Source organism: Mugil cephalus, chromosome 3, assembly GCF_022458985.1.
Source record: "Mugil cephalus isolate CIBA_MC_2020 chromosome 3, CIBA_Mcephalus_1.1, whole genome shotgun sequence".
Classification (NCBI taxonomy): Eukaryota; Metazoa; Chordata; class Actinopteri; order Mugiliformes; family Mugilidae; genus Mugil; species Mugil cephalus.
Genome location: NC_061772.1, coordinates 3,695,598 through 3,723,405, shown reverse-complemented (window position 1 = coordinate 3,723,405; position 27,808 = coordinate 3,695,598). Strand labels below are relative to the sequence as shown.

Here is a 27,808-nt window from a genome sequence, read left to right as displayed (position 1 = left end):
AAAATGCAAACTTTTATGTAGTCAGCAGTCATTGAAAGGTGTCACATTTATGTTTTGACAGCAGCTGTTTTAAAGTATCAACATGTACAGAGAGAGGGTGTTTTTCTAACACTACATCATGCTTAATATTGTGTGAATTTTTACCTCGTTAACTTTGTATAAGAGATTATGATCACTTATCCCATAGTCGTTGTATAATATGAAATACAGAAAGGTTATTTAAAATGAGAGAAGGGGCAATGAGCAGTAAATACACCATTAACACTAGCATGCCTCTCTCTCTCTGCACTCTTTATGTTTGATGGGCAGACATTCAATGTTATATGGAAATGTTGCAAAGTCAGTCCAATTGTGATATTTACGAAGAAGTGACCAAGAAATGCCCTAAATACACTCACCGGCCACTTCATTAGGTACACGTTACTAGTAAAACATTGGACCCACTTTTGCCTTCAGAACTGCCTTAATTCTGGACGGCACAGTGGCTCGGTGGTTAGCGCTGATCCCGGTTCGAGTCCAGCTCGGGCCTTTCTGGGTGGAGTTTGCATGTTCTCCCTGTGTTTGCGTGGGTTCTCTTTGGGTACTCCGCTTTCCTCCCACCTCCATAGACATGCTCGTTAGGCTGATTGGTGACTCTAAATTGACCCTAGGTGTGTGTGTGAGTACGAATGGTTGTATGTCTCAGTGTTAGCCCTGCGATAGGCTGGCAACCTGTCCAGGGTGTACCCCACCTCTCGCCCGATGCCAGCTGGGATAGGCTCCAGCAACCCCTGCGACCCTAGGATTGCAGGATTAAGCGGTACAGAACATGAGAGGAGATGAACTGCCTTAATTCTTCATGTCATACTTTCAACAAGGTGTTGGAGACATTCCTCTGAGATTTTGTTTCATATTGACATGACAGCATCACACAGTTGCTGCAGATTTGTCGGCTGCACATACTGTTCCACCACATCCCAAAGGTGCTCTATTGGATTGAGATCGGATGATTGTGGAGACCACTAGAGTACGGTGAACTCACTGTCATGTTCAAGAAACCAGTTTGAGATGATATGAGTTTTGTGACATGGTGCATTATCCTGCTGGAAGTAGCCGTCAGAAGATGGGTACACTGTAGTCATAAAGGGATGGACATGGTCAGTAACAGTACTCAGTTTGTACTAAGGGGCCCAAAGTGTGCCAAGTAAATATCTTCTTCAAGGTTGGACATGTTGTGCGTTCAGAGATGGTATTCTGAATTCCTTGGTTGTAACGAGTGATTATTTAAATTACTGTTGCCTTTCTATCATCTCCAACCAGTCTGCCCATTCTCCTGTGTCCTGGCATTTTCATCCACACAGTTGCCGTTCACTGGATATTTTCTCTTTTTCAGACCATTCTCTGTAAACCCTAGAGATGGTTGTGTGTGAAAATCCCAGTAGATCAGCAGTTTCTGAAATATCAGACCAGCCTGTCTGGCACCAACAAGCATACCACGTTCAAAGTCATTTAAACCCCTTTCTGCTCCATTCTGATTCTCGGTTTGAACTTCAGCAAGTTGTCTTGATCTGCCTAAATGCAGTGATTGGCTGATTAGCTATTTGTGTTAACAAGTAATTGAGCCAGTCATTTTTAATATATTATTGGGTGAAAATTTTAACTTCTTACATTTCAAATATGGAAATAGTTGTGTACAAATTACTTTAAATTAAGACTAGTTATCAAAACAATGGAATTTTGTTCAAATAAAGAGGCTGTATCAGGCAAGCACTACTGCAATTAAAACTTCATGGATGACATGATTATTCTGTCTAAAATGTTAACCTTTCAACAAGGGCGGTATTCTGTTCTAAAGACCCATTCATCTAGCACAGCTCTAATATTGTGTAGCTGGTATCTACACACTACTATATGTGAGTGACATGAAATTATGCAGAGGCCAGGATCTAATATCCTGTTATCTCCGTCTAAGAGGCTGCTAAGGTGTGTCATCCATATGAGCTGCTGAGTGGACATGTGCAATATGAAACCAGAGAGCTCTTTGATACAAGCTAAACTGCCTGCTTGCTGCCTCGCACTCACTCCCCCCTCCACCTCAGCAAACTGATTCTGCCAGCCCGTCCTCACAGGGGAAGCCTCATGACAGTGGCGGTGGTGGTGGGGTGGGAGATCAGGTTTATAACAAACCACCCGGAAAACAAAAGGCCACTGTATACATGCCCTGTAATCTTTCCCTGTAGCAAGAGGAGACAGGACAGAATCTGACAGCAGACATGAGTACTCATTTAAACAAAAGGATTCCTTTCACCCCACCCCCCCCAGGGGAGTTAGAGCAGGTAATAATAGCTAATCCTAAATTAGAAATGTGTCATGTTGCACCAGGCACTGCCTTGCTGGGACTGAAGCATGAAGACGAAGAACAAATCAGTACTGCTGACAGACTGAGGAAGAAGTGATTAGGCACAAGACTCCACCAAGTCATTGCGGGGCAGAGATTACAGGTTAAGAGCTGGCTCCCAGTTCAGGGGCCACTTCCTTTGAAGTACACATTAAATAAGTCCTGTCACATTTCCAAAGCTCTGAAAACTACGGCAGAGAAAAGGAGCCTTCTTTGCTCTACCATCAAACCAGAAGAACATGGAACCAAAATACGGAAAGTCTGGAGAAGAAACAAGAGGCCACAATGGAAAGGAATAAAAATATCCATTTTTGACAAAACTATTGATCACACACTGAAGAGCAAATTTAGGAGGCACGACTATGACCACGGGAGAGACACAAAATATCAGTTAATATGTGTTGCTAGACACCGAAGGACACCACCGCACATGTCCATTATCTGATCATTAATGGTTTTGGAGACACAAGGAGACCTGCACAATATTAGGAAGGTGGTCAAAATGTTATGCCTGATCTGTGTATAAAATATACTGTATGTCATGAATAAATCCAATAAAATGTGTAAAAAGTTTTGTCGTTGTTTTTTCACTGAATGCTGAATGCTATCACTACATTGATGTGTATGAGTCTAGTGATTAGCATCGTTGAGCACTGACAGAGAGTTTTGTCATCTGCTGAAATTACAATCAGCTGAGGCTCAATAACAGCAAAACCAATGAGTTTGTGGTGGACTAGCAGAGGAACAGAAAGTCCCTGCCCTAGTCGTCATCCAGGGAGATGAAGTGAAAAGGGTGGATATAAAATATCTTGTGTAACATTACAAGATAATCAGCATAGGAATACTTGAGCAATGAATAGAATATGTTTTATGAGGTTACACTGTCCAGCAAATTCTGATCAGTTCATAATTGCATCAGGAGAAAGTTTGTGTGAAATTTGTAGAAATTCCCTAAGCCACTCCTGACATTCAGTAGAATGGGATGGACAGACAGACATCCTGAACACATAATCGGCACAGTGATATGAAGAGCGACTTCAACACTTTTGAATTACAATATGTGTAGCTCATGATATATATGATATATAATAGACCTTGAACAACATACCAGAGTAGAGAATGCACAGATGTGCTAATGATGTCTATGTCAGAGGAGGTGTAGCTGTTCCTTATCTGTCATGTCTGTCATGGCTTAAGGAACTCTAAATGATTTTTCTCGTACCTGTTCTTTTACTGCTATGCCAGGGGACAATGTCCCATGGAACAATGTTCTATCTGAGCGATGATTGGTCAGGTTGGGAGAAAGCTGGGAAGATTGCATAGTGGTATAGAGTTCCAAAGTCCTGTGCAACCCCAGCTGTCCATCAACATGGGACACATTTTTAACTTGGTTCCTTTGCAGGGAGGCTACTGATGCCACAGAAAACATATTGTTTGGTGCCAAGTCACCCCACCTGGCCTTACTGACTTCGGACCAGCTGACCTAAAGTCAAATGTCAAGGTAGCGGAAAGACTGAATTGCCCCACTTGGGACCACAGATTAAAACATTTTAGACTCTCTTCAATTCACTCAACAGATGAAAATTGTTATTCTGTTGAGTGAGAGGCTGCCCATGCTGAGCAATAAAGGACCATGACTAGACTGGAGGACCAACACGACATGTAGCACCCACCTAGAACATACTGGGGGGAGGAGGGAAAAGATGACAACAGCTTACCAAGCAGGAGAGACAAGAACACATTAAATCTATTCACTATTCAATGATCTGAGAAATGTCCAGTACGTACCTGGTGACCAGCACAGCAGTGTCCACTGGTGGGATATCATCCCTCCCACCAGGCACATGGTTGGTACCAAGGTACCGAGGCCCCCCAAACTCCTGATACTGCCAATGACAGAAGCTCTCCAGAGCCCTCTCTCCATGATGGCCAACCTTTAGCTTTTCCTGAAGAACAGATACAGTATATCAATTATTTAAGTATACTAAAAATTGGTATTTTTTATTGGTATTTTTGGTAGACTGAGTTGAAGAAAGTGAAAATTAAGGCTTACTGGGCGAGTGTGAAGCAACACCAGCTTGGTGACTCTAATGTTGATCCTAATTCCCAGACTTTGGTGATGGAACATGTTATAAACCTGCAAGAGGTAGAACAACAGTGTTACAGACTGCACCTATAGAGAGAAGAAGGTGTAAAGGAAAGACAGCAAAAGTGTTTCCTGCCAATGATGATGATGATCCCACAATTATTTTCATTTAAATTTTACTTTGGCAAAAAGAGGTTCCAGTTCTGTTTATACCAGAAGAAATGAATACTAGGACTCCATCTTTATGTGAGAGTTGAAATATATGTAAATATTTTCTTTCATGCTTCCTCTGTATCACAAAAGCATGCAATTTTTGGATGATGTGTCTGTGGAAATGTGGTCATTTTGGTCATGTTATACACAAAACAAAGCTAGATCAATGGAAACTAGATATGTTTTAAACCACTGAAGTGGCTAGGTCACCCTAGTTGTGCGAGTTCCACATAAGCACCTGCCTACCAGTTGTTTAGAACTGTGGTGACATTTTTTAAGAAAACTCAAACAAGTCTAGTTGCCTTTGTTTTATATTATCAGGAAATGTGTTTGTAATTCATACCATGTTCATAACAGTCAGCAGGAACCTCTGTGCCGCCTCCGCACCATGATACTGCACCATGTCCGAGTCAGCCACCACCACCGTCTCAACAGTGTAGGTTTCATGCAGGCGAATGGCATTTCTTTTCCCACGACCCTCGTCACCCACTTTTGGCCTCTTGTCCTTCTTCTTCCCTACCACAGACAGAGGGATGGACGGAGAGAGAGCAAGGCAGACTGACGTTAGAAACACGATGCCAGATGTACGGTTATGTGAAAAAATGATGTATATTCAACTAAAACCATAAGCTAAAACTGGACCACACCGTAAAGGTTGCTTTTTCAATCTTCATTCAAAAATAGAGTATAGGAAAGAGAACATCACAAGTTAGATCACCCTAGATGATGTTCTAATTACTGGCACATGCTGTGGAACTCTTAATTCCAATCATATGTATTTTTAGGTGTGACTGCAGAAGTAACACAATGACTCACATTACTGTGACTGAGTAGCTTTTTCACCTACAAGTGTGCATATATGTTTTGATTTTGAGTCCATTAAACGACATTCTGGTGGAGTAGAGCAGAATGGCACAGAAAATCTTCACTGTTGCTCTGCCAAGTCCATTGGGACACATTTTTTTTTCAGCTTGCTATGAATATAGTTGCCTCCATAAAACAAACTTTCAAAATGTTTTCTGACACCAAAACAAAGTCACCATTTTGAAGAGCATTATTGGATTATGAGGGTGGCTGTATATTCTGGGCCTGATCCCTCATGGGATCACATTCAAGTCATTTCCCCTGTTCATTCCAAGACCACTGTGATGATGCAGCTCTCAACACAGAGGGCTTTGGCAAAAAGGAGCAGGGTTGTCCAGCAGCAAAGTTGAATGTCACCATCTAACAACATAAGCCATCTTAAAGCTTCTGTTGTAAGACTAAAGCTCTTTATTTGTTCCTGAAGTACACGTAGGCATACATAAATACAACTTGGCCCACTATGTTGTTCTGGCCAGAGAGGAATTGCATGTGACACAAAATACGTATAATATCTTGTTATACATTCTGGCACTCAAAGAAAATATTAAACCTAATAACCCTCAAGACATCAAGACATGAAGCTCTGTTTGATTCCAATCCTCTGCGAGCTAGAATAGGCCCGAGGACTAGGAATAGTTTGTGTCTACACTACATGTCTGTTTCCATCTCTCCTGGCCTGGCTCTGTAGCTCCAAGTCTTGTTTTACATTAAACAATCTTACCCCCTCTTGCCTAATAACACAATCCTGCTCATTCCAAAATGCTACTACTCTGTAAGGACTGGAAGCTAAAACTCAAAGGGGGTCTAACCGTTTCACAATGTTCTATCTGGACTGAGAAGTGTTTTGGTAGCTCTGAAGGGTCTGTCTCTGTGTGTTTTCTTGGTGCTTCAGATTCCAGTTAAGACCAGATGTTGTGCATTTTAACAAAAAAGCATCAAGCTGCCAAATGATTGTTACAGCCATGACAATAAGGCAATTGTATATCTTAAGTAATTGTCAGAAACAGGGACAAAGCTTGACCCCAATATGCAGCTCTGTTACTAACATATCTGTGCTGTGTGGGAAGAAGAAATAGACACTACAAGTACAAACCAAATTGTGCCTAATGCAAAGAATAGTAAAGAGTCAAGTACTGGAGACTACATTTATACTGTTACATACATGAAATAAATACAAAGTTAAAGCAACCCACACTCATGGAGAGAAAAGCTGATCAGAAACACCTCCTAAAACTGTCTGTAAAACTGTCTGATGCTCAGTACTGGCAATGAAGGAGGCAGTGGCGGGCAGCATTTATAGGTTTCAGACAACAGTTTGGACTGCAACCCTACTGCCTGTTCCCTATGTATGATGGTATTAAAATGTGACTGGGTGGCTCAGTAGGGAGAATGGGTTGTCCCCGAGCTACAGGGTTAGCACAGTTTGATCCCTGGCACATGTTACATGTCAAAGTGTCCTTAAGGAAGACACTGAACACAGATGCGTATTAGAGTTGTCAGAGTGTGCTTGTGTGAACAAATGGGTAGATGTGTGACACTGTAAAACAATTAGTTTTACAGTACCAATAGGTACCAAAAGCGCTATATAAATAAAAAATAAATAATAAATATTTACAGTGATCTATAAGAAAAGGATAATGTTAACAGATAATATTTAATAAAATAAAAAATAAATCTTTGAGCAAATAAAGGACTGATGCATCTAATCAGCACAGCAGATATAAGGCTTCTTTGGTCAAATTAGTATTTTTCTGATTTATAAAACGGGAGATCGAGTCTTTGTGTAAGCAGTGAAAATGTGTGAAAATATTTGTAAATTAAAATTCAAGCGTTTCAGTTTGACATAACGAATAGCAGAATTGCTTCTCTGCAAAGCTCAAATCTGGGCAAACGATATGCTGTGTCAAAGTTGATTAAATCTCACCACTCAGTATAATAGCAGCTTTCTGCCTTAAAGGTAGAGTCAGACATTCTAATCCACTTCACCTTTTATCGCATGTCCACCGGCTGTGGGTGTGTTGAACAGTAAGCTGGTGTTTGTACACACTGGCCTGAAGCAATCAACTCAGCACCACATCATCCATGCCCAAGAACAATATAGGGGGTAGGGAAATGGAAATCCAAAAGAAGGAGCTTAAGGAAAATCTGACTGATGCTGACATGCTGAACTCCAAGGAGGTGAGGTGGTCAAGGAGCAAGCCAAGAAGAAAAGAAATGAATACAAATTGAAAATTAAGGGCTAGGACTGGGCTTGGGTTAGGAGCCATGCCAGTGAGGCTTTCCAACAGTGGAGAAAACCCAAGAGTTGAAAAGCCTAAAGATGCATACAGAGGTTGCTCAATTAAACCTTGGTTGGTGGGTACACAGAAACAAAATACCGCTGTTGGTGTGCTGTTAGCTGCAGTAGCAGGACAATTATGAGTTATGGGAAACTATGTCACCTGGTTGCATATCAGCTTTGCAGCAGTCCTAGCGGCAGTTTTCTAACACACAACGTGGCTACCCTTAGTTACAGTGCATGTGGCATCAATCACTCTCCCAAAGCGCATCCATGAACTTGGGGCCCATGCTTTAGATGTGGTCAGATGCCTTGGTTTGAGAATCTGTTCCCTTGGATCAGGTCAGAGTGTTCGCTGTGGCATTCAGTATTTGGATGTATTACATTGGGAGACACATCAAAACTTTTGTAAATACAAGGCATTTGATAATATGTCTGTTGCCATTACTAAAATCAACCAATACTCCACTAGGTACAAAAAAAGAGCTCTTGAAATCCCTGGCATAGACTGAATTCACGTCCTCTAGTGGATACATATCTACATCTTTATCCTCATCATCATTATTACTTTTGACATTAAGTCGGCTTGCTAAGATTATTAAGTGGTTTTAACATTCCACCGTGTATTTAGAAAGATGGGGGCTATGGCATCAGTGTTGGACTTCTTACTACAAGAACTTAAGCAGCCATCTCTGCAAGGCAAAGGTTCTTAGAGTAGAATGAGCTCTGTCCTGTTTGGCCCATATGGGGTCTGTTTAGCTTGCTTCCTGGAGTGTACAAATGTGACAGATAGATGCTTTGTTCTCAGGGAAGCTCCGATGGGACAGTGACAATGCAGCACAAGAGTGATTGCTCCCAGTAAAACTAACTCTCAACCAAGAACCAAGGGGGCCCCCAATGCATTGGAAGCCAAACGGCCAGAATAATTCATGTATTGTTGCATATGTACTATATAAAAGACTTGCATCTCAGACTTGATCATCTGCGCTTGAGTTGCTCCTTGAGTCACTCTATTCTGACAGATTGGAAGGGTTAAATGTAACAGACAATTTAGTGTTACACCCAGTAAAACCAGGCTAAATTGTGTGCATTCGGGGCCATAGGTGAGTAATAATCAACAACACTGCAATGTATTTTTAAAAAATAAATAAGCCTTGACACACAGATGATCATTTAGCCATCGTTTCATTCATTTTAAGACAAAATCTAAAAATATTGGCATTACAACTCATCGTCTGGCTTCTAAAAATGAATCTGTTAAGACTGATAGGAACATGAATATAAATATGACTGCTGAATAGAAAATATAGCTAATATTGTATGTACAGTATTGTGCAAATTGTCATACAGTATAGATATATGTTTTTTACATAACAGCAGCAACATGGTTACAATGTGCAACTGTTGAATAAAAAAATAATAATAATACATTAAACTGTATTACACCCATGCCTCATTTAGTATGTATAGATCTTTAAATATAAATATGGAAGGATGCACTTTTTGTTAGCAGTCCCGAAAAGGGGAATCCCAGAAGGAATGGCGTGACAGTAATTAGGTTGTTTTATCAGGGTAAGTCATGTGCTAGCCTGCAGATCAGAAACTCTATGCAGAGATCTGAGAACAGGTTTAATGCTATCAGGTTTGTTCTTTCGTCCAAATACTCCTGTTGTACAAGCTGAATGTAGAATTCTGTAGAACTTTTAAAGGAATGCACAAGACAAGACAACTGAGGTATATGCAACTGTGGGTGGTTAGACAACGGGATCTATGGTGATTACATGTTGAAAGCATTACATTATAGCATTCATTCAAATGGTGGAGGTATCTACAAGGGAAAAGAGGAAAAGGAGGTGGGAGGGAATGAAGTTTAGATTCCCTTTATGAAAAACAGCCACTGCAGTAAAATCTATAATCAAAAATGTCCCTGTTTAATTGTGGTGTTTAACTGACACATACAGCATAAATACTGCACACAGAAGCTCTGAAAATGTGTTGAGGATGTTTTTCACACTCTCTTGTGTGTATGATACCACATATCTCACTGCTACCATCACTACAGATTTGGAAACCTGAGCAGCAGGGATTATCAACATGTGAACTGGACATCTGAATCCCCGTTCCCTGGACATGTAGACATGTAACACGTTTTAAACCCATATCTTGACTGTCTGATCTGTTGACTCGGGAAATACTATGAAACCATACTCCTCTACCTGTGTGTGTGTACAGCCACATTTACAGAAAAAATATATAAACGCCTTAGTCAACCCAATTGTAGTCATATTAATATTTCCAAGAAATGATTTTACACTGACATGCAGCCTATCCTCAAAGCTCAAAGTCGTCTTAAGTTGTCATTGCTGTAAAAAGAAGGGCCAACAACAATAGTAATGTAGTTTGGCATCAGAAATGCAAATAGTAGCAAATGATAAATGAACCCAATAATGGGGTAACGGAACAAAAAAATTGGCCGGGGTCCATATCAAATACCTTCTATTTGTTGTGCATTGCAATTAATTAGAAAATTCCACTGTGAGGACACATTTAGATATAATTTGTAAGCTTGTGTACATTTTAGGTGACACTGCCCAGCCCAACTAAATGGGGAATATAAAATTTACTCTCTTGGCGATCGATGTCCATTTATAAATAACCAAAGCGCAAGTTCAACAGTTATAAAACACCAATTCCTCAGTCACTCTTCGCCATCTGCCAGAATTTTCTCCAATATGAGAGAGAGAGAGAGAGAGATTGTCATGTTGTGAATTCCTCTGGACATGGAGTTGATTGTTAATGGATAAAAAGTCTGCTTCAGTCTGCATCTCTCTCCAGAGACCATGTGGTTTTTAGGGAGGAAATGGAAGCTTAGGTGAAAGAGAAGAGAAGAGAAGAGAAGAGAAGAGAAGAGAAGAGAAGAGAAGAGAAGAGAAGAGAAGAGAAGAGAAGAGAAGAGAAGAGAAGAGAAGAGAAGAGAAGAGAAGAGAAGAGAAGAGAAGATAGGTGAGTCTGTGAATACATAATTACAATATTATCAGTACGGCACTTCCCACTCCCCCACCTTCTCACCTTAGAACACGCTATCTGAGATGCACAGCATCTAATTATATCTGAATCTCTAGAGTTGAATGACCCCAACGTATGCACCATACTGCCTCTACTCTGAGAGGTGGCACCATCCAGGCATGAAAATAGGAAGGTCAGATATTCATGTTTTCCAGATTCCCTCAGCTGAATAAAGGAACAATTCAAATACATTACATTTCCACTCACAAGAATTTGAATAATAACCCCTTATGCAACAGAATGGGAGTGTATAATGTAGGATATTTATTATATTCATGAAAACATGTGAAAACCTCTGCCCTATTATTATACAATGGCTGAAAAGAAGAAGAGAGACGAGCCACAGCCCAACACACACGTCTACAGGTTTTTCTTCTTTCCTTCTAAAGAGGAGGTCCCAGTTTGTGTATGCCCCAGTTATGAACATATGGAAAGAATTTATTTATACAGGTTGTCAAAAGTACTGGTGGTCTGTAGCTCGGGTGATGTTATGTAACTTTGGAGGTGCAGCGCAGTTCTCAAGGTTAAGCTGCTCTGGTTAATGGCGGTGCGGCGGGGAAACGTCGCGGAGAACGTCGGAGAATGTTGGAGAATGTCCTCATGTCTGGTTAGAATCGTCTGATGGCTAATAGAATGACAGATTAGGTACAGCACAGTGACCGTCTCTGCAGCCAAACACCTCGTCTTTGCGCCTTCCTGCTTAGTGAAAAGGTCTGACAGTGATTTGGCGTCATTCCACTAGCTACAGCGTGCTGCTCTTTTCAAGTACAAGCCAGCTCCTCTCTCACTTTTACTCATAATGTCACATTTTTGCCACGAAATCAACAGCAAATAGTCTCACATTAACTTGATGCAGACATGCAGTAAACTAGTTTTGTTGCTGTTCTGGAAACAGTCCCAAGCTTGACACGTCATACAAGCCAGTTAAGATTAAAAACGGCAATGCGAGACGAAATTCCAGCGTCAAGGCAGTAAAAACCGACCTGGTTCTCAGTTCATTACTCAAAGCTATCCTTGCACACCCAGAACGCCCGTCTTTTTGCATAAACTCATCAGATATACACAAATCACACTAAGTGACCTAGTCCAGGAGCCAGACAAATTTCACCCGGCCGCACATTTTTCTGGCAAAAATCTGCTGGGACAATCAAACCGAATGGGCAGGCTTCATGCAGGGATGGACGGAGAGTAACAGCAATGTAGTCAAGATGTAAGCACCATGGATTAATCTGTTTTTTTGGTTGAGAACAGGGCCCATAATGAAATCCCAATGGTGTGTTACCAAAGTGTTATTCAAAAATTGAGTCTGGTTAGACTATCCAGGCCAGAAATGACCTACTTTGGATCCAAAATAGTGAAAAGTGACAAGTTTGTATCCCTGCATGTGGAGGGAAGAAATGCAGGATACTGTATTTCTGTATTGAGAAATGCTACAATCAAAGTTACATGGCAGGCACAGCTTAAGATTTTTATGAGGTACTTTTCAGAAGGAAATTACTGCATATGTATCAAGCCCTCTTATTTTCCACACAACTATTAGTCACTTGTCCTTTTAAGTTAATAAATCAATCAAACGTGCAGCAACTTTTTAACCCCGTTTCTGACTGTGTGCGTTTTTGACTTCACACATCACTTCTGCTTTGACAACACCGCAACAACACTTCCACGATATCTTGGGTCGACTGTTGGTGCTTTTGATCAGGTGACTTCCACGCAACATACTGCCTTTTACTGTTTCACAAACATGAGACTGCTTTTTCCCCTCCGCTTTGAAAAGAAATCCTGACCGTAAATTCCTCTCACTAGAAAAATCTATAATCTTGGTGCAGAGACGCCAAGGGTTGGGAAAATATGCACATTATTAAGTAGAAGAGCAGAAGGAGGCTTTCGCTCTGTGTTTGATAGTGTTAATAGCGAGAGGCTCAGCAGGTTCCAACAAGAACTTTGCAGAAAGGAGATACACATTAAATAAGGAAACATCTGCATTCCACACAGCCTCTCTTACAGCACACTGGAGCTGAATGAACATCAAAGCGTGGCAGATAGCAGTAAATGCTGCTCTGAAACCTATGATTTATTAGCACTGCTTCCCTGGGATGTTCAACTGGCCCGTTTAAGCCAGGAGGGTGGAGAGGCAGACAGTAGTTCATTCACACAGCTCGCATCACTGCAGAGGGATTTGGATGATGTTTCAGGGTTTTTGAGGTGAGTGTAACAAACATTCCCCAGATTCTGATCACACCAATCCCATCCACTGTAATTTGACCCACATGTATGAAGTTGTAGCTTTGCCAAAAAAAAAAAGTAGAAAAATCTGTTCTGTATCTGCACTGTGCCATTACTAAAAGTTTAACACCTTTCTGTAGTTTAACAAGCAAGCTTGTGTGTTTTCAAAATCAGGATTTAGATAACTATAATTGAGTTGTCAACTCAAAAAACAAAAGCATGGCAGCTGTTCCTGTGTTGGTTCAATGAAGCCATTTTTGCTGGCTGAGAAGTGGAAAACAATTCAATGGAGGGCGCTAACAAAGCATAGGAATCCATCAACAGAGAACCTCTTATCATCATTGAATAAACATTTGATCAGTTTTCATAACACTGTAGTCACATAAGTGATTACTGAGATCTCTGAAAGCAGGAATGTGCGACAAAACATATGCAGTCAATTAGGGACAAGACCCCAGAAATGAGGTGAAATAAAACAGAGAAAAAGAGCGATAAGTTTTAATAAACCACAATTACCCTTTAACTGTTGAAAGTGCACACTGAATGAGAACGTAAGATGGAGATCTTAGAATCAGTCTTTGTGTTTTCAGGTATTTTGGGACTGACATTTTTCTTTGCTCTCTGGTTACTGGCGCACACACTTGCCAGGTCCTTATTCATCAGAACTGGGCAAGTTTCAAACAAAGTCAACACTGAAACGTAGGGAAAAGTTAAGATTGTGGCTGCTGTTTAATGTCCCAGCAGAACAAAAGTCTGCATGCATGGAATATAAAGTAGCGTTCAAGTGAACATAGGGAGTTTTAAATGTATGCATTCCTATTGCACTTTAAGCTCCCCATATCATATCATGAAACACAGGACTGAGTCGGTCATTTTTAAATATCTCAGCAAACCATGCTAGTGTGATCATAATACCATGTCCTCCCTATCCAGTCCCACTTACTGTAACACTCACCTTGTAGAGTTCCACAGTAGTTGGGCTGATCAACATCTGGAGCGGAGCTGGTCTTGGCTGAGCGTCTGTGTCGCTGCAGCTGGTGTTTAAGTCCAGAGAACGAGCGTGTCGGGTCGTGTTCACCCACCGGCTGGATGAACAAGCTGTCCTCCCCAATCTGGACGAGTCCAGTCTGTGCAGAGACAAGAGAGAGATGTGTGTAATATGAAACGATAACGATGTGTGCGTGTAACTCTGGGACATGTGTGTAAAGACGTGATCCACCATCATCTACGGAGGCAGAGGTATGCTCTGTATTCATGGCATGCTGATGAAAATCCCCTCATCCCCTGGACAACAACCTGCAGTTATCTGGGACAATAGTTAGACAGTTCTAATGAATAAATCTGGACACCTTAGCCCAACCCAAGTTATACGAATATAAACTGATGAGTTGACGTCCACTGGTAAAAATGTAATTTTAAAAATTTCATTTATTAAAGTTATCTACTCAGCAATTTTTCGGAGCCCTCTCCTTCAAACTAGTGACCGGCTGATTATCGGTCCCCGATATATCGGGGCCCGATATGACGGCTCCAGTTCTATCGGGGGTTTTATCGTATCGGTGAAATTTTGCACCGATAGAAAAAACAAAGTGTGACAAGTCACGGTAAGTTAGTTCATGAAATACGTAACTGTAAACATGAAAACATAATTGGAACAACAATTATAGGCCACATGTCATTGCTACTTCAAAAGTGTCCCTGGCCAAAATCTCCAGTGTAAAATAACTGCGAGGCAACTTTGCTATATCATCGCAGATTTTGTCTCAATAGTAGCATTACATGAGTGGCGTTAGCAGTTTGCAAATAAGCACCAAAGGGTTACAGTTTAATATATGCTAAAAGGATTTAACGAAGAAAGCACTAGTCTCCCCGACACGACGCGGGATCACTGATATTTTATCGTCATCATTTTGGCTTGGTTTGATTGTGTGTGGTTTATGGAAGGGACAAATGAACGACGTGTTTTGGGCATGTTTGCTGACCTGGGCATTGTTTCTCAGTAAATTAGAAAAAGCTTTCCTATCATTCCCCCTTTCTGTGCATAGTTGAAGTAGATCCACTCCCTCGTGCGCCGAAAAGTCCCCTTAAGTCACATAAACCAACACGGGTGTGTACAACCACCGCATCAACTCGCGTGACAGTATGTTCTTTATTTAGATGTATAGGGTAGGGCTATTTATTTTTATTTATTATTGAAAGTTCTGTTACATTATTTAATTTTTGTTTGTGTGCCAATCTGCACTTTTTCTAAGACTCTAAGTCCAAATGTTAATAGTCATTTTAAAAAAGTCTGTTCAATGTTAAAAGTCTTAAATAAAAACATTGGTTTAAGAAAGCATCTGTCTGTATTACTGTCACTGTGACTGTACTATTACCTAATCATATCGGTGCAAAATCTATGCACAATCAGCCTGTTTTCATTCCAGCTCAAAAACTCAGTATATCAGTTGCATATCAGCTATCGGTGGTTGAACCTCCTCTAATATCGGCTATCATTATCGGGTCAAAAAATCCCTGTCGGTCGGACATTACTTCAAACCCACTGAGGGTTTTGGGGGGTTCCCTGGCTTGCATTAAAAAAAAAATCAATTGCTTATTGTTATTGTACTTTCATTATAGTTGTTGTGCTTTGTGACAAATAAATGAAATGAAAAAATAAAATGAAAAACAACACACAGTGACAGAAAGAAGAAAGACGCCCTGCAGGGCGTAATGCGATCGCATTTGAGAGATCCAATCTCCAACCACACTTGGATCTGGAGACTCATGTTAATGCCAGGCCTGAGTACACGTAACTAAAGCTGGTCACTTATGATCAGGTCTTAATGCAAGGTCTGATGTGGATGTTGAATGGAGAAGCTTTGTGGCAGGGCCTCCACTGATACATATGGAATGAACCACAGATCACTCTGTAATGTTAATGCTGTTAAAGGGTAGGGATGGGTACCGATACTCTGTACCATAATGCTGACACAAACGGTAGTAACCAAACCGAAAAGCAAGGCAGATTTCAGTGCTTCATTTCAGTGCGACTGAATTTTTAATTAGCGCCCTCTTAGCGCCAAAGATACAGACTCAGCAACATGTAACAAGTGCTTGAAGGAGACATTGTGCAAGGAAGGTAACACTTTAAATTTTGTTAAATATTTGATGACACATAGCATTGTTTAAAAAGCTGAGAAAGGTACTGTCTGACCCTACACCACTGTTTTTGATTAATTTATATCTTAGTTGTATTTATATTATTTAAATTAATATTTTGTTCAAAGTTTGTATGTTTTCCATTCTTAAAGCACCGGTTTAGCCACTGTTTCAAAAGTACCAGTTTTGGATGATACCCATCCATATTAAAGGGCGACCTTTCAGAAACATGAACTAAAACCGGTGCAAACATTTCTTTTGTCCATTTGAGCTAGTCTTTATGAGTTAATTTTGGTAATGTATTGAAATTAAGTGAAACCCCTATGCCCATAAAAGACGGGGGGAAAAATTAAGGGTTTTGTGCAATTTGTCCTAATTCTGAATTGGCACAAAGAGCTTAATAGAATATTCAGAAAGAACACCACATGTAGCACCAGTCAAAATTTGGACACACCTGACACAAGTTAAACAAGCCAGAATAGGTTTTATATCTTAGATTCTTCAAATAAACACCTAGAATTTTCATGACAGCTTTGCTCACTGTTGGAATTCTCTCATTCATCTTCATGAGGTAGTTACCTGGAAAGGTTTTCAGTGAACCGTCTCAAGAGTGAATCTGTTCTTAATGTGTTCAACACCTTCAACTGTGTTGTGCAGAGATAGGGTTGCGCAAAAACAGATGGGATGGCGTGTCACTGTAGAATGCTGTGGTAGCCATGCTGGTTAAGTGTGTCTTGAAATTGGAGTAAATCACCAACAGTGTCACCAGCAAAGAGCCCCCGCACCTCCTCCATCACACCTCCTCCTCCATGATTCATGATGGGAGCCACACATGTAGAAACCATCCGCTCAGGTTTGCTGTCTTACAAAGACGTGGAGGCTGGCAGCACTACTGAATTCATCCTCTGCAGGAAAGGTCTTCCTCGTGAGAGCTAGTTTTATCGCAGCATTTGATGTTTTTGCGACTGTACTTGAGTATACATTCAAAGTTCTTGATATATTCCACTTATTACTTATTTTTAATGTCTTAAAAATAAAGTACATGGCTAAAGGGTTAGTAAAGCAAAGATGGACTGTTGCATCTCTTTACTTAGTTGCGTGGTGGATTAGAAGAGCAGTCAGACAGGGGTACCGACTGTGGAGAACTGTACCAACCCTACTGCTGCACAACACAACTGATGGTGTCAAACACATTAAAGGACAAGGAATTCCACAAATTCACTCTTGGCAGGGTTGACCTGTTCATTGAAAACCATTCCAGGTGACTACCTCATGAAGCTGACTGAGAGAATGCCAAGAGTGATCAAAGGTGTCATCAAAGCAAAGGGATATAACCTACATGAAGTGGTTTACACTGCCAGTCTAAACCAAACCAAATCAACTACTGTATTTAATTAACACTTATGTTCTAACAAGCCACGGCATTCTGATAGTTCTTTAGTTTTTGCTAAGCAGAGGTCTTCCTTTCTCTGAATGCCACTATTTCGTGATGTTAAGTCATGCAACTGTTTCCTGCACTGCACACATATGGTGCTAGTTTTAGTGTCTTGTTGAGAAAGAAGCAGGAATAATGCATGACACGTGCATAAACATCTACACTAACTTTTGGAGAGAAGGGTTTTACGGGAAACCGTAGGTCACAGGGAGCAGCTTAAGCACATACCTCCAAATTTCCACATCACATTGGGTGGTGTCAATAAACCAGATTTTACTGAGTTATTATCTGGCAAATGTAAATGACCCAGCAAATTTCACCTCAATGCATAAAACATTTGTAGAGAGATTTCACTCAAAATGCAAATGTCATCATCACTTAGGATTAATTATCTGGCAGGAACATTTGGGCCAAACTGTGAGGTTGTTTACAAACTTTGTGTAACAAGTTATTTTGGTGGTGCCAGAAAAAAAACATAATAATAATATTTAAAAAAAAGACTGCCAAAGGGTTCATAATCTCCACACATCAATGCCACATTTCAGGGCAGGCCATCCAATGGTTGTTACGGTAACTCGACTAAAAGACAAGAACAGAAACTTCAGCACGGTGCAAGGGAATAAGTGAGATGCACAATCCATCTTCTGGATACCATGTGATTTCACCAAATAAAAGGTGCAAGGTCCAAAAATCCCTCATTTTAAAATTTGCTTTATAAAAAAAAAATCAGTGTTGTACACGTTATCTACCGGTATTCCACAATACATCACTGTAACAACACCTTCCCTCATGGAGTTAAATGATGTTAATATAAAGCCAAAAGAACACGGCTAGTTTCACACATATGGATGTGATTCTGACTGTCAACAATTTGACAGGCAGTTCAATTGTTATATATAATGGCAGTTAGTCTAATTGTTACACATGATGGCAGTGAGTCAAATTGTTGATTGACTGTCAGAACGGGTGAAGCAAACACATGGTTGGTTGACATGGCAACGTCGGTTAAGCGACAAGAAGAAGTTGAAGCTACACGAAGTGTCAGGCCACGCGTCTTGCCTGATGCAGCACCACACCACCAGCTGAGCTTAAGACTGAACTAGCTGCACCCTACAGCTGTAGGGGCTCAGCCAATGATGGAAAAAGCATATGATGGCCATGGGGGCCCCTGGTCAGAGGGAAAAAAACAAAACACAGAAACTTAACATGAACGATGATGTGCTTAGTAAGCCATTTAGGTCACAAACGTAGTGGTGTAACATTATATATTACTAGAATCACAATGCTGCAATGATTTCATATTTTGGCACTATGGTAGTCAAATGTCTGTTGGCAATATCTCCTCCTTATTAAAACACACAACATTTAATACACGCCATGCATAAGGGTTTGGGTTGTGTAAACAACACAATGCACCAGCAGCAGCCGCAGTGCAGCCACTATAAACAGGCCTGGTCTGACTAGAGCAGCGTGGTATGCCATTAAATAGAGCAACAATTCAGTCTGTTTCAACGTTTGTGCAGACATTCCGCTCCCAGATGAACCCCTCCACCAACAAATGCCGTTAGCCAGCATGATGTGGACCAGATTAAAGCATTTCAGTGAGAAATCTGTTCTGTTCTGCAATATCATTACTCTGAGGAAATCCAAATGTTAGAACTGCAGCTCTTTCCCATACTTTGTCTATTATTTTGCTTAGTTCCCATTTATTTATATAAGATCATGTTGTCCTCCTCAAGAATATTTCTGTTGCTGGGATAACCCAGTTTATCCACACAGATTCAATAAACCTCCATCTCAGCTTATGTTTAAGTCTGGTGTTAGGCCAAGTTTCAACTGCCGCTGCAGGGGTTAGGGTTATCTGATGCCACGGGGGAGGTTTAACAAACACGGCTTTAAGATACTATAATTAGAAAGTGCACAGTGGAGAAAGATGGACGGCAACCATCCATATCTACAATATGACTTCAAAAATGTGGAACCGCTCTTATGTACAGTTATTACATCACTCCATTAAAGCTGAGGACACACTATACGACTTTCAGTCTTCAGAGATTTTGATGAGACTAAGAGAGCACATTAACAGAGCGCCTTTAGCAGATTTTTGTATGACATCTGAAAGACTGGGGATCACACACAACAACTGCGCCTGATGAGGGATCACATCAGGGAGGGAAGGGATTCATCAAACAATTAAAATCAACAGAACGCGTCAAATCTCACAAAAAGGCACTCGTGCTTCTGCCACAACTGGACTAATCCCTCCTCCGTTTCCGTAGTTCAGGTTTGCTTTGTTGCACCTTCCCACTGTTCACTATGGCTATTTTGATATTCCACTTCTGATCCTACCCATTCTTTTTATTGACTGTTTGCAACACGTGTTTGTAGTTGGGTAGGAAGTCAGTCCACACTACCCAAACATGACTGATGTTCTGCATGTTCACCCCCTCACACACTGGCAGATTTTTGTCACAACTACCCATGTCGACTGTCCTCAACCAGTGCTGACTTGTGCAGACTTTGCCCAACTGGCAATCGTGGGTAAAATCTGGCACGCAATCATTTAGTGTGTCCTCAGCTTAAGGTTAACAAAGGCTGTTAGTGATGAGCTAGCTGGGTAGAATAATATCAGAGAAGAAGACCTGAGTTCAGATTTAACCCAACACAGAAACAAGGACTCAAAGGTTGCATTTGACTTCTGTGATATACTTTGGAAAAGTTTTCCTGCTTATGCAAAGCTGGCATGATTATAATCAGTGTCTACACTGAGTTCCTTGATGACTTGGTGACCCATACTGATTCATTCTGGCCTGATTCCCGTTTCAGTGGGTCAGCAACTTTTATCAGTGTCCTCCAAAACCATCACATGTCACTGACAAAAACTATGCATCTTACTGTTTTCTTCTCTGCCACCATTACAGTACAAGTACAGTTTTTCCAGGACTTTACTCAACAACTCAACTAAGCCTTGGAGGCAGGCCTTAGCCATTCTAAACACTGTCAAATAAACATTAAAACAATACTTCCATTATTTTTCTTGGGTATCCAAATATAAGAGCACTCCTTATGATGTTGGTTATTTAATGCGTCAACATTAAATAAATAGGTTTTCTTACAGTAACAAAATCAAAAGGCAGGATCACACATACCATGTTCCTGCAAATGAAACATATTACCTTAGACTGGGCAACGCAAAACACAGCAACACAAGACTAAGAGGTAGGGGTCTCTAACTCTGACTGAATGATAAAGCTGTATTATATTATATAGTAAAGTTATACTACACCATAGTCAATACTGAATTGGGAGACTGATACAAATATCACTTTGTCATTATTTAATGACCCTGACAAAATAATATCCTTGCCTAATATTCACATGAATATTATATACACTGATCAGTCACAACATTAAAACAACTGACAGGAGAAGTAAATAACATTGACCATTCGTGTGGATGTTGCTTAGACATGAACCACCCACCTAGACCGGACCAGACTCCCCCACCCCAATGCAATGATGCAGCCTGACACAGACACAGAAACGCTTTGGGCACAACTCAGAAAACAAAAAGAACAGCACAAGGTGTTGACCTGGCCTCCAAACCCACTGGATCCCAAACTGTTCAAGTATCTGTCGGACGATCCACAGAGGCCCCTCCCCTCAATCCATAGGACCCAAGAGCAGCATAGGACCCATCAACACGATTCTGCTTCCAGACACCACGGGACACCCTCAGAAGACCCATGCTCATTCTCTGATAAATCACAACTGTTTTAGAGGCACAAGGGAGACCTACACAACATTAGGACAAAATGTTATGACTGACCGGTTGAGAAACACAGAGTGGCCTCTGAGGGAAATGCTATCTAATAGAGAGGGCTGAAGCTATGCAAAAATGTCAAGTCAAAAGTAACATTAACTATTTCTTGCATCGCAAAATGTTTTTGATCCGCAAGATTTTGACTTTTCTCTTTCTGCTGTCATACATTTTGCACCTTTTAGTACCATTGCAAGGGTATAAACGACAAATGAATAAAAACAATGACCACGTTCAATTATGATGTTAACAATAAGTAGCTGCAGACCTAACAGCAATGCTGTTTTTTTGAATTAGCTTATAAGCAAATTGTGATATTTCTGTACTTCAACAAAGACACACAGATCTCCGATAAGCAACAGTACTGACGTCAACTGACGACATGGAGTAATACTGTAGTATCAACTGAGCTCCATACACAGCAGGCAGAGGAGATTAACTTGTTAGCCCTTGCTACATTTTATTGAAATGGCAGTGGCTCCTCACACTTTTAATACAACAAAGAGAAATGAGTGGCAATAGAAAAATATGCAAACTAATGGAAGTGACTAATGGATCTATTTTTTTTTATTATTATGGTGATTGTTGCACATTAGGTAGTCATACTGCCTACTCCTGTCCTATTTGCTCCACTGTAATTACAGATGCCCTTTTGGAAGAACCAGCAGCATTCAATTTGTTCATGATGATTAGTTTGATCACCTGAAAAGCTCCATTAATACCAACTACCAGAGCAGCTGGCTGGACAATTGAACATTGTGAGTATGTGTATGCCTCTGGCAAACAGGCCTGCAGGGTTAAGGAGAGTGATTGTTACTGGACAGCATTACATGAAGTGTCATACATTTTAAGTGCAGTGTATTTGTGTTTGGGAGAGACTTAAGGTGTCACTGACCCTGACATACTTCGCACCACTGAAAGTCTGTCACAATAAAAAGCATTCTCTTTTCAGCATAATAACATTCAGCAGCTATCTGGGGAAAAAAAAGGTCACAAAGTCTCCCCTGGCTGGCAGCCAGTCAGAGCTTTACTCCAGGTTTCAAGGCAAGCTGGGTATTGACTGCATGCACGTCTGCCAGCTTTACTTCATCTGACTGCTTCAAAGAGCAGTTGGCTTAGAAACACACTCCAAGTTGCTAATAAAAATGTATGAGAACAAATCACTGCCCACAGTCCACCTCCCGTTTCATACTGCATGCAAGAAAGTAATCCAGGGGGAGACAACTGTTCAGAGCAGCTTTTATCCTGGTGAATCCTATACCTGTGTCATTCTTATAGAAACTCTGTGTTTCGCTGACATGAATTGTTGAAATGTTCCAGTTCTTCTAAGAATAGCTGGAATTTGTATTAGTATAGTTACTGTACACAGAGGTATCACAACACAGTTTTTATTCAAACTCTATTGCTGCTATATTAGAACTTTAAGGCTTTTAGGCTTTAATTCGGACCAGCATTTCTATCACCTTATATCACAGGTTGTGTGAAGGTCAATAAACAAGTTTATCTAATGCGTTGGTTTGATCATCTCACTGCTGTGTAAATCTAGATTTGTGTTGACATTTGACTTAAATGTCTGATAAACATAATTACATTTTCCAATGCGATGTGAGAACATATCAGTGCTCTCTAGTGGTCAAGTAAACACTGTTCCTTAATAACCTTAAACATCCACTTAACATATGTCTTCTACTGCTGCTCATATAATGTGCATAAATGCCGTCAAAATTCACAATTGGTTCATGTCATGTAAATGTTATGCTGCTAAATTGTCATGGTAATCCTATTTTTTTTTCTTCTTTAAATAGGAACACTTGATCGTCCTGCACTCCCTCACTTAGACAAGTCCTGGTGTGGAAAGCCTGAGAGAGGCTGTAGGTTCAAGCTGCTGCAGCTGCCAAAGTATTTTTTTCCATATAAACCCTACCATGTGTCTGACAGTGTCCGTACACAGCTGGACAATGATCCGCTCATTCATTGTAGGTCAGCTGAATGCTTAAACTGTCACTGAGGATATATGGAGGAAATAAAGGAGCAGTCTACTTTGAGAGCTGGCTTCACGCCAGTTTCTGCAGAAGAGTCCGAGGGTGAGCCAGAACCCCTACCTGCATGTTCACTTTTACATAAGAGCATTATCAAAATGCCTCTGCTAATGTGAAACTGCTCACAGTTTGGAAATTCATATTTTCTTCAAGTTCAGTCAGTCAGTCAGTTCAGATGTCAGCGTCTTCTACGGGTGGTAAAAGTCTGTATCTCAGCTTTATGTGTAACATGGACCTGGGCCAAACTTTACATTCACTTTGTTCATTTTGATCTCTTAAAATCCAGTGCCCACCTTATGTAGAACTGGGAACTGTCCAGAAGCCTTGAAAGATTCTTCTTTACCTCAGAAATAGAAGTTAAAATTCTTAACTCATAGCTAGTTTATAAGATGAGCTCATCTTATGTGGAAATTGCTCGTTTTCATTCTGAGACTTAGTATTAAAGCACAAAAAGGCACAAGTGCCAAAGAATCAGGCAGTTCTGCCTTTTCCTCTTAAACCTCAAGGTTGGTAAAATGAATGTTTTATGGTGCTCAGTGCCATCAAACCAGAAACTGAATTAAATCACTTTGATTGAAATGGCCAGGTCAGGTCACTGTGCTTTTAGAGGTTAACGACTACAGCTCAGGAGGAAACCCTGCTCAGAGGCACTCCAGCAGGGTGGCTGCAGCTGCTGTAACCCAAGCTGCCTTTTCAGTAAATGAAATTGAATGTTCTGGAGCTCAGCTGCTTGAACTGAATGACATGATACCTATCAACAAGTCCAAAAAAAATGAAGATGGATTTACCAGACCGCCACAGGTGCTCAGGGATGCCAGAGAGTCCGTGTGGTTGATGATGGAGCCGGAGTAAAAGCAGTGCTGCTTCGTGGGTAAGCGGCTGACCGCTGCGCTTTGGTCCCCGCGCCTCTCCTCCACAACAAAGTCCCTCGAGAGAAACGCGCTGTCCCGCGTTAGGTTTAAATACAGTTTGCTGCCGAAGGCGGGCAGTGACAGAATGATGTTCGCGGGGTCAGAAGGTGCTTCCGTCGGGCCGTCCAGGGAGCGCTGGCCGCGGCGCCGCGGCGTGCGGACAGTCTGGTCGGAGGACAGGTGTGCCTCTTGGCCGGACAACAGCCTGGGAACCACTTCATCTGTCTCCAGCTGAGACTGGGCTGTGGGCAGAGACAGTTTCCATCAAACAGCGACCACGCTGGGCAAAAATAAAACTCCTATCCTGACTGTGAGCTGGCCGTCTGCTCCAGAGCTCCATGGCTCTTTACAGCCACGTTCAACTTCACAGCTCAATTTGTGGTTTGCAAAATTCTACAGACAGCAACTATTAAACCCACAGCGCCAGGCGTTGGTAGTTACTTAGTGCAGACGCTGTCAGTGGAAATCACAGTCGACTTCCTGCAACTATTCTTTATCAGCGCACCCCAGATTTCTTTAGATGACCTATATCTAAGAGAAACAGACGTGCACGACACGGCGCTCACACAGAGCTCCAGCAGCAGCCTACTTACCAGTCAATCCGATGCAAAGAAGAGAGAGGAGCAGATGGGTAACATGGCTGTTACGCATGATAAAGCAAAGCTCGTCAGAAGAAGTAGAAGAGGTGGGTGATTGGAGTTTAAGGGGGGGAAACAAAGGTCTTTGCTGCGGACTGATCGGCCCGGCGCAACTTTACCTAAAGTAGGAGAAGTTGCAGTAACTTAGGCTGGAGAGACTTTGTAGCGCAGGACACGCCTACACAGCCGGGGCCGGCCTCCGTGGCTGTCACATTGGTCCCATTAAAACCTGACCCCACGAATACCGACAAATCGCTGACCTCTCATTGGTCGAGCCAGCTGTCTGTCACTGTCGGGCTTGAAACCCTACACGTGGTTTCAAGTGGAGAGGAAAGGAGTGCAGATAATTAACTTTTTAAGCCCGCATGTGTGCATGTGTGATGGTGTGTGTGTCTGTGTACCTACAGTTAGCCATCCCTCAGTATTCATGTATTTATTTATGTCAGCTTCCATCTTTGAGTTTACAGTTTGTATTTTATTTTATTCATTTTTTCTCATTTATACATTGATACCTACATGTTATACCTCGTGTGCTGTGTTTACTGTTTCTGCAGCGGCACTTTTTTTACTACTGGCTGCAGGTACAACAATACATTTCACTGTACATTGTGCTATCTATGACTGCATGTGCCAAATAAAAATCTTTGTATTAATATTGTAGTAGATAGAGTAGTGTAGTGCAGTTATAATAGTTTTGTGTGTCTTTTCAGCATATATGTAGCACAGTGGGACTAGGAGGAAAGAGTTCAGCATTTTGATGACTCACAGCCTAAGCTGATATGAAAGCTCACACTGGAAAACGCCATTTTTCTCAGTGGAAACAGGACTTCTCCAGTCAAGCTGAGAGTTAACTTCATATCTCAACATGTTGATGTGTATGCTATGTTTGTTTTTGAGGTCCATGCCCATGGAAGCATACATCTGTGAACCAAACCATTTTCCCAGAACTTCTGAAGCCTTGGTGCAGAATAGACTGGTGGCAATAAATGGGGTATTCTGTGATTCTGAGAACAAAAAAAACAACAACATTTGTTTAATATACGCCGTACATCAAATGGCTCTGGCAGCATAAGTCTAAACAGGATCTGTGTCTGCCTGTCCCGGTCATGGCTACTTAGCTCCAGTGAAGAACGATATTGATTGTTGAGAATGTCGTGATATTTGAAACAATAGCGCCGTTTCAAATTTCAACAAGGCACTGCCTTGTGAAAAATGATTGAATGGAAGAACTTGACTTTCGTGCACAGTGCTCTGACCTCAGACCCACCAAACACCTTTGGGATCAACTGGAATGCCAAATTCAAGCAGGGAAGAACATCTGTGCTGATCCCTGTGCTGTTTGTCTGAATGAGAGCAGTCACTTCCCAAAATCTGATGAAGAGCCTGATATAAGGAATCAGAACGCTGTTGATCTGCCAGTGTGCTCTATTTGAGAAATGCTTTGATTGTGGACTAGCCTCAGCAGGTCCTTCCACGCAGACGTCTGTCTGACCTGCTCTGTTCCATATTTACATCCAGGTGTGTAAAACTGAGAACAAAGCCAGAATCTGTGTTTTTCTTGCTGTGCTTTCTCTTGACCCAATCATTACTCTCTATTTTCATGTGAAACTACCAAGTGCAACACTATAATACCTTCCAGGGGATAGTGTGTGAGAGGAAATGTGTGCTGTGGCTTTTTGGAAGCCACTTTATATTTCCATCATGGTCACACACACACACAAACGGTGGAATGAATTGTTTGCTGTCCATACACTGCTGACCTTCTGCTGCAGAGGTGGATTTAGGTATTGGTGACATGGGCAGCCACCCAGGGTGGAATATTGTCAGATTCTTCACTGCCAAACTAACCCCATAGAGAAGAAGAAGGCTTAATGATCAGTTTCCTAGTCTAGAAGAAAGAGAAAAGAACAGGTGCAAGAGATAAAGGCATGCTGTTATCATCTTTTTATGAGTATAATGATGGTTATATCATGTAATAATGAAATAGGGTGGATAGTACAGCTACATAGTACAGCTGTTGCTATGTTGCTTGCTCTCTACAGTTTACTTTGTCAGTCCAACTAGTAATGCTTTTACAACACTTGATTTATTTTAACATATGCTTAAGCTAACATATAAAGCTAACATATATTTAGTGTCTTTTGTGACATATTGATCATTTTGGGCCTGTCCAATGCCTCCTCAGCCATTAGCTCAGGAGGTTGTATTGTTCCCACTGTAAATATTAACAATTCTATATTTATCTACTGTACTTGTACCTAGATGTACCAAGATGAATCATACCTTATACAAACACAAGCTCTTAGATGAGACACAAAATAAATAGATCTGATTCTGCTTATTTGATAAATTCTGCATAATGGCACAATTCACCTCTACATAGCAGCATACTCTTGTGACGTAATGGATGAAATAGTACATTTGCAATATGAATCAGTGCTATTCAGATTAGTTTAAATGTGTGAGCACTCTTGAGATTAGATAAAGTGCCTGCACATGTGAAACATACTGTATGTGTTAAGCTACATATTTGGAAGTTAAAATTCAGCATACTCACTATCTTCAGTGTCTTCTTTTTCCAGATTGTTATCCATTACTAAAGTCTCACGTCTGTTTGTTATATGGAAAAGAATGTATGTTTGCTGCTATAAGCACTTGCTGTAAAATGTGTACGCAGTTGTGTGTCCGTAATTTTTGCACATTTTTCTATGTTC

The 27,808-nt window shown here is 41.0% G+C and overlaps 1 protein-coding gene across 2 annotated transcripts in view; it reads right to left on the bottom strand.

Moving 5' to 3' along the window:
• Positions 1-25,326, bottom strand: part of adamts17 (ADAM metallopeptidase with thrombospondin type 1 motif, 17) — a 91,778-nt gene extending 66,452 nt beyond the window's left edge. The window contains exons 1-6 of one of the 2 annotated variants that reach the window (XM_047581422.1): positions 25,050-25,326; positions 24,334-24,698; positions 14,066-14,237; positions 5,020-5,192; positions 4,431-4,514; positions 4,166-4,323 (exon numbers count right to left, since the gene is read on the bottom strand). In XM_047581422.1, coding sequence (XP_047437378.1) covers positions 4,166-4,323; positions 4,431-4,514; positions 5,020-5,192; positions 14,066-14,237; positions 24,334-24,698; positions 25,050-25,107 — 1,010 coding nt within the window. In that variant the 5' untranslated portion in view covers positions 25,108-25,326. The remainder of the gene's footprint in view (positions 1-4,165; positions 4,324-4,430; positions 4,515-5,019; positions 5,193-14,065; positions 14,238-24,333; positions 24,699-25,049) is intronic. The other variant, XM_047581423.1, reaches the window with a different exon arrangement.
• Positions 25,327-27,808: the final 2,482 nt, after the last annotated feature.